General features: G+C 38.7%; 3 protein-coding genes across 3 annotated transcripts; 2 read left to right on the forward strand and 1 right to left on the reverse strand.

Annotated features, from left to right (window-relative positions):
* The first annotated feature begins 1,087 nt into the window (after positions 1–1,087).
* On the forward strand, positions 1,088–2,466 carry cnfn (cornifelin). The gene is made up of 3 exons (XM_034698512.1): positions 1,088–1,284; positions 1,368–1,504; positions 2,147–2,466. Exons 1-3 carry the CDS (start codon positions 1,161–1,163, stop codon positions 2,237–2,239), a joined length of 354 nt encoding a protein of 117 aa, XP_034554403.1. The 5' UTR covers positions 1,088–1,160; the 3' UTR covers positions 2,240–2,466.
* Positions 2,467–3,285: 819 nt separating this feature from the next.
* Positions 3,286–7,885, forward strand: tlr21 (toll-like receptor 21). Its single transcript, XM_034698262.1, has 2 exons — positions 3,286–3,361; positions 4,413–7,885. Exon 2 carries the CDS (start codon positions 4,542–4,544, stop codon positions 7,488–7,490), a length of 2,949 nt encoding a protein of 982 aa, XP_034554153.1. The 5' UTR covers positions 3,286–3,361; positions 4,413–4,541; the 3' UTR covers positions 7,491–7,885.
* Positions 6,921–13,991, reverse strand: si:dkey-250k15.4. The gene is made up of 4 exons (XM_034698261.1): positions 13,863–13,991; positions 10,570–11,782; positions 8,836–8,966; positions 6,921–8,716 (listed from the first exon to the last, which is right to left on the reverse strand). Exons 2-4 carry the CDS (start codon positions 11,768–11,770, stop codon positions 8,093–8,095), a joined length of 1,956 nt encoding a protein of 651 aa, XP_034554152.1. The 5' UTR covers positions 11,771–11,782; positions 13,863–13,991; the 3' UTR covers positions 6,921–8,092.
* Position 13,992: the final 1 nt, after the last annotated feature.

Consider the following 13,992-nt stretch of genomic DNA (forward strand, 5'->3'; position numbering starts at 1 on the left):
TTCCTCCTCTTGGCTTTTGGTCTAATTTTATAGAGATTTCAATGCAGGCTGGATTCAAATCTTGAGACTTTCTCTCTGAGACAAGTCTAAATCATTTGAAAAGTGAACTGTCAGACCAGAAATGTGAACATTTGACAGGTTAAAGATTTGTAACATAGTATAAGTTGAATGAGTCACGGGACAGCATAACAATGATGTTATCTGTTCTACCCTTATCTCGGTTTTATTTACACTGGTTTGACTTCCTAATTTGTCAATGGGCTCCACTCCCTATGTAGGCTAAAAAGAAAAAAAGAAAAAAAATGTTTTAAATCAATATCTCCTTCTTTTTCTATCTTCTCAAGACATTTGTAATCTGAAAGTTGTAGTCTGGATATATTTTGGGGGTCAAATGGCTTTGATGAAAACACATACCTGCCCAATAAAGCCAATTCTGATCACGATTACAATTAATTTATGTTGGTTTTGTCTTGGGTGTATAATTGCAGTTACAATCTAAAGGATAAACAAAGGTAATCATCAGATGAGTGGATGATGAATAGATGTTGCATATCCACAGCACATGTGCTGAGAACTGTTTCCCAGTCTGTTCTATACACTAATATGTTCATCCTGACACATGATACCAATTCCAATATGTACTGACGTCAAACAATGTAAGGAAACACATGACAAATCCACATGATGTCTGCTCTTATTTTGACATTTATAGTGCAGGGCCCACAGTGTGTACACATACCAAACTGCCCTTATAGGTAAGGTTGCTCAATACAAATAAGCACTACATGCCTACTTTGTTCTTAAATTCCCGTATGCTCATAAAAACTCTGTCATTCGAGGTGCACCCGTTTGGAAAATGTGCTTTGCCCCAAAACTAAACATTTGGGTTTTGTTTTACAAGGTGTTTGCACCTGTCTGAATGGGCTTCAGTGTACACGTGATGTCATACCTGCTATAAGAGCTGCGTTCTTGTCCTCACTATACCTTGTTTGGAATACACCTGCGACCTCACCACATTTTCAAGAGCCCAACACAAACCTCAGGAGGTGAGACCTAGTAAGGTTGCCTGGTCCTGCTACATGGATATATCGTCAGGCTTTATTCTAAATTCATTCACTCTGTATACACTGCTTATATTCCCCTTTCTTCTAACTGCAGCAATGGCCTTCCAGTCCAATGTGATCAGCTCGCAGCCGCAGGTCACTGTCACACAGTACTCTGTGTCCTCGGGATTATCAGATTGGAGTTCAAATGTGTGCGATTGCTGTGAAGACTGTGGCATCTGTAAGTGGTTCTGTTCCAGGAATAAAATGATAACGGACTCCATGACATTACGTGTAGTAGCACATCTCGTCTCTCTCCTGCAGGTCTCTGTGCATCCTTCTTGCCCTGTATCCTAGCTTGTCAGGTGGCTCAAGACCACGGGGACAGCTGCTGTCTGGCCTTCCTTCCTGGGGCTATGATTGCTCTCAGGACAAGCCTCCGCAACAAATACAACATTGAAGTGAGTGTTTTAAAGTCGTCCTTATGCATGTTAAGCTTGAACACTGACAGAACTGACGTTACGCTGAAATAGTAGCTGGTAGTAGCTGTAAAATACCGTGATCAAAACAAGAACTTTCTTGGATGTGTTGAGCCTAGAGGGACCCCTGGAAATGCTTGAAAATACCCTGTTTATTTTGCAACAATTCAAATTGGCTGAATTCTTCTTGGATGTATGAAATGGGCTCAAGAGGTGTTTTTGTGTGTCTTGATACAATACAGAAGCATACAAAATTTCATAATTCTAGGTTGAAAGTGCTGCTAGGGCGGATTTTTTAAAATACTGCTGAGCATCACTTAGCTATTTAGCCACATCCACCAACAAAACCCATATTTTAAAACTTTCACTAGCCCCAAGTATACCAAGTATAGTTTAAGTGCCTAAAAATCTCTCCCGTTTCATGGTAAACAAGCATTGTCATGACATCAGCATCAGACTTGGACTCTTGAGCTTTTTTTTTTGGGGGGGGGGGGGTATAGCTCTTAACAAACCTAATAACCATTGTACACTATTTTATGGAAGCATTAAATTGTTATTGACAACATAATGTTTTATTTCTCACAGTGATGCTGTGTCACCATTTTACTTTGCATGTTTTCCCAGGGCTCAGTGTGTGATGACTGGGTTGTCATGTCCTGCCTGCCTCTGTGTGGACTGTGTCAGATGGCACGAGAGCAGAAAACGAGAGGATTATAATAGAGGACGCTTCATCTGCTCTCCAGACTTTAAAAAAACATTGAAATGCACACTCTAAAATGTATCCAGTTACTGGGCAGCTTGTGATTTCAGATTCAACATTCAAATGTTGAATGCAAAAGCATACAATATTGCAAAAAACATTAACCCTCCTGTTATGTTCGTTTCTCTGGAACAGCAATAATGTTCCTGGGTCAATTTGACCCGGGGCATATTCAATTATCCAAAAGTGTCAGAAACCCCAAAAAATCCCAATAAACGGTTTTTTTTTAATCTAATGTTTAACTCCATTAATAACCATTTAAATCAAGATTTAGCCCATTGGTGTTCTTTAATTCTCACAGATCATGGTTCAATGAGGATAACTCACTCGTTTTCATTAAAATTAATGTTCAAACTTTTTTTAATGTACATTGGAAAGCCCTAAATATAAATACTATAGTTTTACATTACATTGATTTTTGTTTATTTTATTTTACTTTTTTTTTATTTTTATTTTTTTTTTATTACACCTCTTCTGTCACATGCTGCCCAGATTTTTATGCTGCATTTAGCTGGTTTTGTAGGAATATCTTGCCTCAAATAGACTTTAAAAAGGGACAATTTGACCTGCAACATAACAGGAGGGTTAAGCCACATTGTTAATACCAACCTGATAATTGGACTGAAATAACATTTTGTTTGTATTGATTTTCCATACGGGCATTAACATGACATATAACAGGTGCTATTCTTAATGACTTAGATTGTATAAAACATGTCCAATAGACCAAAGCTTTATAGTGACACACTGTGTTTAAACTGAGTTATTGCAACAAACCTATAACCCCATGAAGGACTGCTAGGATCTACAGCAACAGTGACTTTCTAAAAATGCAGGTTTAAAGCTGTGAATTTAATGTTAAATAAACGGATTAATCCAAATCAAGAAAGTGTGTTTTTCATGAAACTCAGAACTGTCATCTTATTATTCTACACTGACATGCTGTTAGTTGCAACTGTACATGAGAGTAAAAGAACGGGCTGTACCCAACTTCCTCTTTTTGATTTAGTGTGGATCTAATATATCCACTCAAGATACTTGTTGAAGACAGTGACACAAGATCAACAGCTCTTAAACAGGTAAGGCTGTGGTGGCAAAGTAACATTGTTGGATAACTTCAAACTAAGTTACCTTTCTACAAGTTACTGCAAGCTTTTTTTCAAACTCGAGGGTTAAGATTGTGTATAAGATATCGAGAGTTACTTCCTACAAGAAACCACTGTCATTTGAACATGGCATTTCTTGGCTTACAGCTGAGTATTTGATTTAGAAATACCTTCTTTAAATGTGAACCTGAAAAGTAAATATTCAGAGAATCAGTATGAAAAAAATATACAAAGATGATTTTGGAAGCCTGTGTCTGATGCTGCCTTTATCTAATTATGTACCAACAATTATTATATTACGTCTTTTAACCCCATGAATTAATAAACTAGAGAAAATGTCAGATGTAGGAGAAGGAACGCATGAAAAGGGAGCTGAAATTTTCACGAGAGTGAACAAGTTATCATTTTCAAACTTGAACTTTGGGCTTTTTCAAATGTATTTTATCACATTTTTCATAAAACTTTCACTCTGAATGAGACATGAATGTTTATTAAGCTGCAAACAAAATGAAATGAGCCAGTCTTGTAGGCTGTCTATTGTTGTATTTCCATGGTAATGAGTTGATTTAGTTCCATGCTGTGGTAATATGATCTGGTCTTGCAGTAGCTCCAGGCATTTATATGTACAATAGAAATCGTCAATCATGTTGCTCATGGTCTAGTTTGCCTTGGTAGGTCTAAAGAGGCATTCATATTAATTTCCCTGTTTCACAATGAGTTGAAAATGCCTTGCAGGAGCTTGAACAGTTGAGATTTAAACCAACAAACACTGCAGACCAAAATATCATTAGTTACAGATCAGTACAGTTTGTTTCTCAAGCTATGTGGCCATTGTTCTGTATAAAGTAGTACTAGCAAGTAGCAATGGTATAAAAGGTCAGACATGCACATTATGAAAGGAGATATAGATGGGGACTTCAGTAGCACTTTGTTTTAAAATGGTTCTGCTCATTGTGTAAAAGGGCTTGATTCTGCATTTTCAATTTAAACATGTGACATGTTAACTCTTGCTCTCTGTCTGCAGATTCCTGATATATCCTCCAACTAAAGAACAACCCAGAAGTCTGGTTAACAGACTGTTTCAACATTAAATTCAAACAGAAACAATTGAAGACTCTGATTGAAGTTTAAGGGCAGTCCCTCATGTGACAACATGGGTAGTCTGACTCATCAGCTGTTGTCAGTTACACTTATTCTAATTGCTGTTGAACTCATCAGCAGTTACAGCTTCAAAAACTGCATTGAAGACCAGTGGTCACATGGAAAAAGTTTCAAATGCATTCATCGAAAGGAAAAAAACATGTCGGCCTTTGTGGCCGACCTGCCGCAGTCTGCAATCAACCTCACCATCTGTGATAATCCTCTGACGGAAGTTCCTGACCAGAGCTTTGTTCGTCTAGCAAAACTTCAGCACCTCAGGATGGATAATAATAGTTTGAGCAGTATTCAGCAATTTGCTTTCCAGGGCTTGCATCTTCTCAAGACTCTCAACTTGTCCTGTAACAACATATCAGAGCTCCACCCTTCTCTGTTTCAGGATCTTCACAGCCTCACCTTTCTCTTGCTGACCAACAACAGATTAAAGCAGCTCCCTGAGGGTATTTTCTCCACACTTGGCAATCTCTCAACTTTAAACATGAAGCAAAACGCTTTAACCCAGTTCTCAAGGATTGCACAGTCTGTGTCAAATCTAAGTCATCTGACGTCGTTAGATCTTTGCTCTAACAATTTGACCTCTCTCAACCACTCAAATGTGTCTCTGCCTAGATCCCTCACCACGCTATATTTGAGTAAAAATAATTTGTCCACATTAGGATGTGAACATTCATTCCTTGGGTTCATCCAGCTGTTAGATTTGTCCTACAATCCTAGGCTCTCCACCATGGCTTTTAAAGGAGTGAATCTGAGCTATGTAAACTATCTGCGTTTGCGTTCAACAAATGTCAGTGTACTGGAGTTTTTAAACATTAGCAATGTCAATGCCGGTCACATTGACTTCTCAGGCACACATCTAAGAAACGACAACTCGCTAGTGAAGCTGTGTGTATTACTAAAGAAGAGGATGAATTGGATTAAAAACATGAACCTGGCTAGTAATGAGATTAAATCTCTAAAAGATTCCACTCTCCAGTATTGCCCTAATATCACAGGAGCACTGGATCTATCCCGCAATGAAATGAAAACAACAAGCTGTCTTGACTTTCTGAACCAACACACACATTTGAAAATGTTCAACGCAGAGCATAACCATTTAACTTCTCTCCCATCCTGTAAGACACAGAAAAGGGTTATTTTTCCAAATGTGGAAGATGTAAGCTACCGTTATAACCGCATCATTTCTGTCAATTCTTATGCTTTCTATACCACACCAAATATCAAGACCTTAAAACTTAATATAAATAAAATTGTGTATCTGAATCTTACAGCTCTCAAAGGGCTAAAAAAGCTTGAGACCCTCCGTTTGGACAATAATTTCTTAACTGAGTTATTTAAAAGAACATTTGAGGATCAGATCAAGCTTAAAACCCTTAACTTACGTAATAATCGTATTGATGTCATTTTTACAGAGGCCTTCCACCATCTGAAGAGTCTGGTTATCTTGGACCTTGGAGGTAATAAGATCACTCATATTAAGCCATATGGTCTTAAAGGGCTGACAAGTCTGTCCAAATTCTATCTAGATGGAAACAGACTAAAGAATATCGACACTTCCCTTTATCGGGATTTCCAAGGCACGCTAACAACACTGGATTTACAGGGTAATCAGATTCGCTTCCTCAAAGAGCACACAAGCTCACCATTTATGAATCTCAGCAGACTCAGTGATCTGAAACTGGACGGGCAGCAGCCTTATGGCCTCACTGTTATACCCTGGAAATTTTTCCGTGGCCTCAGCTCACTGGAATCCCTGTATCTCACCAACAATAAAATCCACCAGCTCCCTCCTGATGTCTTTGATGATCTAAAAAGCTTAAAGTTTCTCACTTTGGATAACTGCTGTGTAGGGGTGACACACCTACAGCCAGGACTCTTTAAAAATCTGAAAAATTTGACCACGCTGATTGCAGAAAGTATGGTCATTCAGAACTTCTCAAAAGAAGTTTTTGGAAATCTGACACAGTTGCACAAGCTGCAGCTCAACCGCAATGGGATGCAGAGCATTTCTGTAGATGCATTAGAAAGTATGCCTAAACTTAGTTACCTTGACATTAGAGATGTTCCCTTAACCTGCACCTGCACAAACAGCTTGTTGCAAAATTGGACACTCAATACGCCAAAAGTCCAGGTTGTTTATCTCTTCAATCTGCCATGCCAACATGATCAAAAACACAGTTTCCACAACTTTGATACCAAAGTTTGTTACATAGATCTTGGAGAGTACTTGTTCTTAAGCACAGCAGCTGTGATCTTTCTGTTCGTAGTCACTCCTTTACTATATGTTAATCTTTACTGGAAACTGAAGTACAGCTACTATGTGTTTCAGTCCTGGTTTGGTGAGCAGTGGCGCAGAATCAGAGACGAAGAGGAAAACTGTAAATATGACGCATTTATTTCCTATAACTCTTCTGATGAACAATGGGTCATGGACCAGTTGCTGCCTAACCTGGAGGGAAATAGATCATCTTTTAAACTTTGTCTTCATCACAGGGACTTTGAGCTTGGCCGGGACATTGTGGATAATATTGTCTCTGCAGTTTATGGCAGCCGCAAGACTATTTGTGTGGTAAGCAGGAATTTCCTCAGGAGTGAGTGGTGTTCTCTGGAAATCCAACTGGCCAGCTACCGGCTCTTCGATGAGCACCGGGATGTTCTCCTGCTTGTGTTTCTGGAGCCAATCGCTGAGAGGCTGCTGTCGTCCTATCACCGCATGAGGAAAATCATGTTGAAAAAGACTTATCTCCAGTGGCCCAGCTCAGATTGCACAGACCCCACAAAGGCCCAAGAACTGTTTTGGAATCAGCTTCGTAGGGCGATGAGAACGGGGAGCAGAGTCGAAATGGAAGAAAATGACGAGAGACATAGTTGTGTGACTCCTGGAAGCATAGAAACTGAAGGTTCTGAGACTCAAATTTCAGATGAAAACTATTATTTGCAACCTTAAAATTATTTAAGACAAACCTCTCAGTACAGTCCATCAAACTGTGGATGAAATTATCTGCTAGAGGGAGAGGGTCAAGAAACATTTATGGGAATGTGAATGTATTGTGTTGTTCTCTGTTGGACAAAAAAAAGAAGATATATATCCCTTTGAATCATTCAGAAATATTATGCAGTATTTTGTGTTCAATTTAAGCTTATATACTACCTAATGAGGCATGACTGTGTTGCAAAATTGTACACATTTGTTTTATTGCATTTAAATGAAGCCCACTTACACAACAAAATGTCAAATAATCCTGTTCTCTGAATAACTTCCCATTATGGCAGCTGACTGAACAAACATGTTCATTTACACTTTTATAAATGAAAAAAAGCTACAAGGATGTAAACAATTCATAATTGTGCTTGTGTGTTTTTTTTCAGAATAAATGGAACCAAAGAGTAAAAATGGTTAACTCTTGAGATGAAGTCTTTGCTATTTAATTCTGTGTGTAAAGTATAGGCTTTGCTGGTTGTGAACAAACCGTCTTGATGTTATGAATTAAGAGAGTATTGCATTTTTGATATCTTAACAAATGTTCATAGGCGTGTCGATGCAACACATTAGTACAGTCTCATAGGGGGAAAGGACCAGGGCTCAGGGCTCAGGAGAGAGGAACGGGAAAGTGCTGCCTCTCTTTCTAGCATGTGAGATGAAGGGTAATGGATCATGTCAGTGTGGTGGGACATGCGGAGAGGGTAAGCTGTAGGCTGACTGATATGGCTGAAAGGCTTGAAGCTGAGGACCTGGTCAGGATGTTGAACTTGGGATGAGAAAGAGGAAGCAAAAGAGTATCTTTCAGTTTCAAATGGGTCTCGCTCTTGAGGAAAGTGTATTGGCTCTGTTGAACGTCTCTCCAGCAGCCGTGCTTGGTAGGGGGAGAAATTCTGGATGTTGCCCGTACCGTACAGAGGTCCATCTAGTGCTCTGGTTTGGTTCATACAGCTGTTTTCAAAAGAGTCAAATGTAAAAGTCTCTTTGCTCTTTTGCCTGCTCAAACTGTCTCCCCAGTGGGGAAATAGGGATTTTTTACCTTCCCAACACGAAGTAGAAGAAGGAGCAAACAAATGATCACTCGTTCCAGAGGACTCAAAGTCCATGCAGGACTGAGGAGAGTGAAGATGTCTGAGGTTATCGTCCAAAAGACTGGCAGAAGTCTCCTCAGGCCTTCTAAACCACTCAGCGGTCTGTGTGAAAACAGGGTATATCAGACTAATGTAACTTTAATTTATGAGTTCATTACAAAAAAAAAAGAAGATGCCACAACATATGAAAAAACAGTGGCAAGGTAAGTTTCAGGTCTTACCTGTTTCGTGTTTCGGAGCAGCTGGGGACTGGGCCTCAAGTTCCAATGTGCACTTCCTTTTCTTTTGAAAGATTGGATTTTTTGGTCGTTGAAAAATGGCTTGCTGGATCGAAACTCTGTTGTGAATGCATCTGAAAAGAGGGAAACACAATATGAAATACAATATGTGTAGGCTGATGTAAATACATGTGGTGTATTGTGGTTTCCTTGTTCAATACATTACAAAGGAAACCTCTTCAAACAAGTTCATTATTTTTCATGCATTGAAAAACTGATCAGGTGGTTCTATTAGTGTGGAAAATAGATGTTCCTGCTGTGAGGGACCTCAGTGTTTTAATATACTGCAGATGATCAGGGAGATATTTAGGTATAAATAGCTCATACTAGATGACAGACTTCTTCACCCGCGGTGTCTCACGGAGAGATACCGCAGGTCTCTTCTTCCTGCAGTGGTCACCTATAACCAATAATATATATATATATATATATATATATGTTGTAAGATATGCTTATTTTTTACCTCTTTAATTTTAATTTTAATTGCTAATAACTTTTTAATAATTTATATTTTATAGGCTCTTGTTTGCTTTATATTTTTTGCACTGTCTACTTTGTTACTGTGACACTTGAAATTCCCCATTGTGGGACAAATAAAGGACTCTCTTATCTTATCTTACTAAATTAACAGTTACAAAACAATATTTCTGTTCAGGTGATTATACACCAATTCAAACATACTTGTGAATATTATATTCCATTGTACCAAATTTATTTTGCTATTCGCCACTGAAGACTACACACTGCAGCTTTGAGTGAGGTGTGAAAAAATATCAATACAGCAATATATCGCAATACTTTGACCCCCAATATGATATTGATATTTCCACTCTTAATACCAATATTCTTGTAATAAAAAAAAAAAACACGTTTTAGCTCAGTTGGAACTAAAATACAACTTCAGTATTTCAAAAACAATAAAGTGGAAACGTTTTCAATCAATTAGTTTTGACTTAATTTGTCCTTTCAATTTTGAGTAATATTGTGTGATTTACATATACACCATCCCTACTTTTCTTAGTTTACTGTGTAGAATATGTCAATATATCACAATATTGTGATATCATGATATATCGTGACACTATCGTATCGTGACCCAAGTATCGGGATGCGTATCGTATCGTGAGGTTCTTGGCAATACTCACCCCTAGCTTTGAGATTGTAAAGTAAAAACAATTATAAACAGAAGTATTGAAGAATTCAAATGTGTTAGTTGTCACGATGAGATCATGGTGGTCAAACAAAAATCACTCATTTCTAGATGAGAACTCTAAACTCCATCTTATTGTAAGAGTCATTTTGAAAAACTTATTTTGAAAAAAAAAAAAATAAAAAATTCCTTACTTACTTTTGTGCATTGCCTTTACACTGCTTAGCAGTACCTGCACCCAAATTGACTTGAAGCACTTTGTTACTCTTACTGATCTTGTTTCCTCTTGTCTAGATCTTTGCCTGTGTTGTTCTTGTTCTCGTATGTACGTCGCTTTGGATAAAAGCGTCTGCTAAATGACATTGTAACATTGTAACAGTAATGTAGGATATAGAAAATAAACAGCCCCAGTAACATATCACCTAAAAACACTACAAAAAGAAATTCATACATTAAATAAATGTTGATCAAATATATCTTTTTTGTACGATGACAATCTCAGAGCTGTTAGTTAATTCAGTTCCTACCTGTATACTGGAGCTCATCTTCATCCATCATGGACTGCTCTCGATCCTGGCCTTTCTTTGTGTGACCAGGACTACTGCTGAGGCACTGCTGCAGTCTGAAGAGATTCTTCTGAAGCTGGGGTCCGTGCCTCTCCTGCAGAGCTTTCAGCAGCACTTCCTTGCTCTCAGCCACCATATTCCTCTTCCTCCTCAAAACTGGCAACTGCAGACAGCCACACAAGTGTGCTGCCACTGTACAGACAGACTCGGACACAGAGCTAGGATCTTTTCTTTGGTGTCGTGAGTCTGATCTTCCTGGGGTGTCTGAGCTGGGAAGCTGAAATGGGCTTGGGCTGACATCATGGGCTTGACTTTGGTGGACAGAAGAATCCTGGTTCCTTGGGGTTTGCTCCAGAGTAGAAATCACGTGTCTCTTCGCCTTCTTGTTTAGTATCATCTCATTTTCTCGTCCGTCAGTGGGAGTCAGCTGTGATTCAATGCCCTTTTCTGACATGACAGGGTTGGTCTTCTGCCCTGGTGTAGCATCTGATCCCTGACTGAATTTGTCTTCTTCCACCTGGCAGTCATCAGGGGCCTTCATTGCAGGGTCTCCGTCCCTTTCTAATGTCACACCTTCATCAGGCTCAGCACCCAACAAATCCTTACTGGAGACTGGGGTAGGAATGTGAGATGTTGAAGAGGGATGTGAGGTAGAAATGTTTTCATGTACTTGCAGTCCACTTTGCTCCGTTTTTCTTTGCTTACTTAAAAGGCGCTCAATGTCGATAGACTTCACCTCATGGTTGAACAGCCCGTGGTGTCCTATCAGGCGACTGTCTGTGATGATACTACGCTCCTGTGCAGCAGGGACAACGTTCGATAATGACGCATCTTGCCTCGAGGAACAATGGCAGCTACTACGACAGCAGCGGTCATGGAGATATGTAATGTCTTTACTACTTTGGAGGCCACAGTGACGGTGATGTGGCTTAGACTTTGGGGCTTCTTTCCCCCCACGTCTCATCTGGCCCCTCTCTTTACGGCTCTTCAGTCGCTTTGCTCTGTGCTGCCCATCAGTCTTACTGTAGTGGTTTGAGCATTTGGAGTCTGCAGTGGATCTGTTCACAGAGCAACAGTTTTTATCTGTTGTTTTAAACTGCTTGCTGAAAACATTTAAGATCCTGTCTTTGTTAGAAGAAGACCTGCCACACATGTGGCTCATACTGCACTAAATCTGTAAAAAGAGAATTGAAGTGAGTCATTTTTTCAAGGAAAAAGAGATGAGATAGAAACATGATGCTGTTTTACCACAAGGTAAAAAAACCAACAACAACAACAACAAAAAACAACAACAGTGAGATTATCAAAACATACATAGAATAAAATAAACTGATGCTTCGATGAGTGACAGTGGCAAAATCCAAATTTAACATGAGCTTTAACTTTGTTATGCTATATTCATATAAACCCCTTAACTTAAGACCCACATATTAAAGGTGATTTTTTTTCCTTACTGAAGGGAAAACAAACCCTTTTGATTGGCCTTTAACAAGAAACAATTCAATTATAGTTTTTAAATACACATTTGATACAAAACAATTTCCAATAAACTAAGTTTTTTGAATTGCTAGAAACACAAAATCAATAGTACTTCAGATTTATGAAAAGTTTACAGTTTGCAAATATTGTTTGGTCATTTTTTCCAGCATCTTTGTCAGTAAAATTAATCACCACCACCTATAGGGAGGTAACAACATTCAGGTAGCCTACTTGCAGTGGTGGACAGTAGCAGAGTAAATTTACTTGAGTACTGTACTTAAATACATTTTTGGAGCTTTTGTACTTTACTTGAGTATTATTTTTTGGGGGTACTTATTACTTTTACTCCACTATATTCAGAAGACAATTATTGTACTTTTTACTCCACTACATTTCTATCAGTGCTCTAGTTACTCACTACTTTTGCTTTGAAGTCAGCTCATGAATTTCCTTCTCTTTTCTAAAATCTGATCCCTAAGACAGTAAAATGTGTTTGTGTAGTTCTGTTTGTCTCAGTGGTTTAGTCATACCTGTATATCGTGCGTCTACATGGTTGAACGTGGAGCAAACACAGAACACATTTCACTCAGATCAGGCAGTTCATTTAGAGGTGGTAATAATGGCTACAATTCTCCACCTGAGCACCCATGGTCATATCTTCAACCCGTGTTAGAGGTTTTTAAAATGAAGAATGATACTTATCATTTGAAATGTTCTCCCTGTTTCCCACTCTGCTCAAACTTATAAAAATTGACTGTCAAACCTGAGAAAGCCTGTTGAGCTACGTAACATTTGTTTCATTCCAGATGAACTTTTCAAACTAAGTTGTCTGTGCTTGGAGTAACTTAGTTCCTGTTTTATTCCATGGTATAGTTTTTAGAGATTTCAAGTAATGGTTTCTAAATAAACATAATGTAACAGAATGTACTGCTATGTATTCTTCACTGAACTTATGTATTGTGAAAATACAACGTTTTGAGATATTTTAAAAAGTACTTTGAATACTTAAAGCTGCTGTGAGGAACTTTTGGTTTGTATTGATTCTGGCGCCCCCTTGTGGACAAAGTGATACCGCTTATCTCTTGTCCTGTAAATGTAAAATTTGTGTCTTCAGACAATAACCTCATCCTGCTGTCTTTTAACATTTAGATTTATCACACAATGTGATTATTTGCCAAAAAACAGCCAAAAAAAAGGATGTTTCTAAAGCAAGATGTCAATCATCTGTTCTGACACCTACCCCCTCAGAACAGTTTCAGGCATTAAAAATGACAACAGAGAAGGTATCAGTGCTGTTGTGGATGGTCTTGTTTTCTTTTGAGGGTCATACAGAGGCATCAGTATCAGTTTCAGTCTGTTTCTCAGCCAGTTAAAAACTCCTCCTAGTGCCCTTAAGTATTCTTAAAAGCAAGTACTCCAGTACTTTAACTTACGTAGTAATTTGACAGAGCAACTTTCACTTGTATTGGAGTAATATTTGACCTGGAGGATCTATACTTTGACTTAAATAATGAAGCTGTGTACTTTGTCCACTACTTGGCATTATTTGTCCACTTTTATCAAGCAAGCTAGGTGGCTAGCAAACGGTTAATTATACAGTCAGGTGAACTTTCTCTTGACACACACGTGTTTGTAGAGACACGCAATCACCTCCAGGGCCTGAAAGTACCCTTACTCATTCACATTTTAAATAAATGTCACGCGAGTAAAGCAGCAAATATGCTTGTAAAACATTTAATCCCCAAATAAAGTCATTAATTCACGATGCCACTTACCAAAATTGAGTGCGCAGTGTTTGACCGCTTGTAAAACTGCCGTTGCTCAGCAACATGCCGTAGATGTGTTCCTCTGCGCAGCACGTATGCGCAGCACCGACTCCCGCGAGCACCATCGCGGAGGACGAAA

Source organism: Notolabrus celidotus, chromosome 12 (assembly GCF_009762535.1).
Source record: "Notolabrus celidotus isolate fNotCel1 chromosome 12, fNotCel1.pri, whole genome shotgun sequence".
NCBI lineage: Eukaryota > Metazoa > Chordata > Actinopteri > Labriformes > Labridae > Notolabrus > Notolabrus celidotus.

Coding starts and splice junctions, on each gene's coding strand:
- cnfn (XM_034698512.1), top strand. CDS start 1,161: ATGGCCTTCCAGTCCAATGTGATCAGCTCGCAGCCGCAGGTCACTGTC. Junction 1,285..1,367: donor CTGTGAAGACTGTGGCATCT/GTAAGTGGTTCT, acceptor TCTCTCCTGCAG/GTCTCTGTGCATCCTTCTTG. Junction 1,505..2,146: donor GCAACAAATACAACATTGAA/GTGAGTGTTTTA, acceptor ATGTTTTCCCAG/GGCTCAGTGTGTGATGACTG.
- tlr21 (XM_034698262.1), top strand. CDS start 4,542: ATGGGTAGTCTGACTCATCAGCTGTTGTCAGTTACACTTATTCTAATT.
- si:dkey-250k15.4 (XM_034698261.1), bottom strand. CDS start 11,770: ATGAGCCACATGTGTGGCAGGTCTTCTTCTAACAAAGACAGGATCTTA. Junction 8,967..10,569: donor AGATGAGCTCCAGTATACAG/GTAGGAACTGAA, acceptor CCCTCTTTTCAG/ATGCATTCACAACAGAGTTT. Junction 8,717..8,835: donor TGCTCCGAAACACGAAACAG/GTAAGACCTGAA, acceptor GTTTTCACACAG/ACCGCTGAGTGGTTTAGAAG.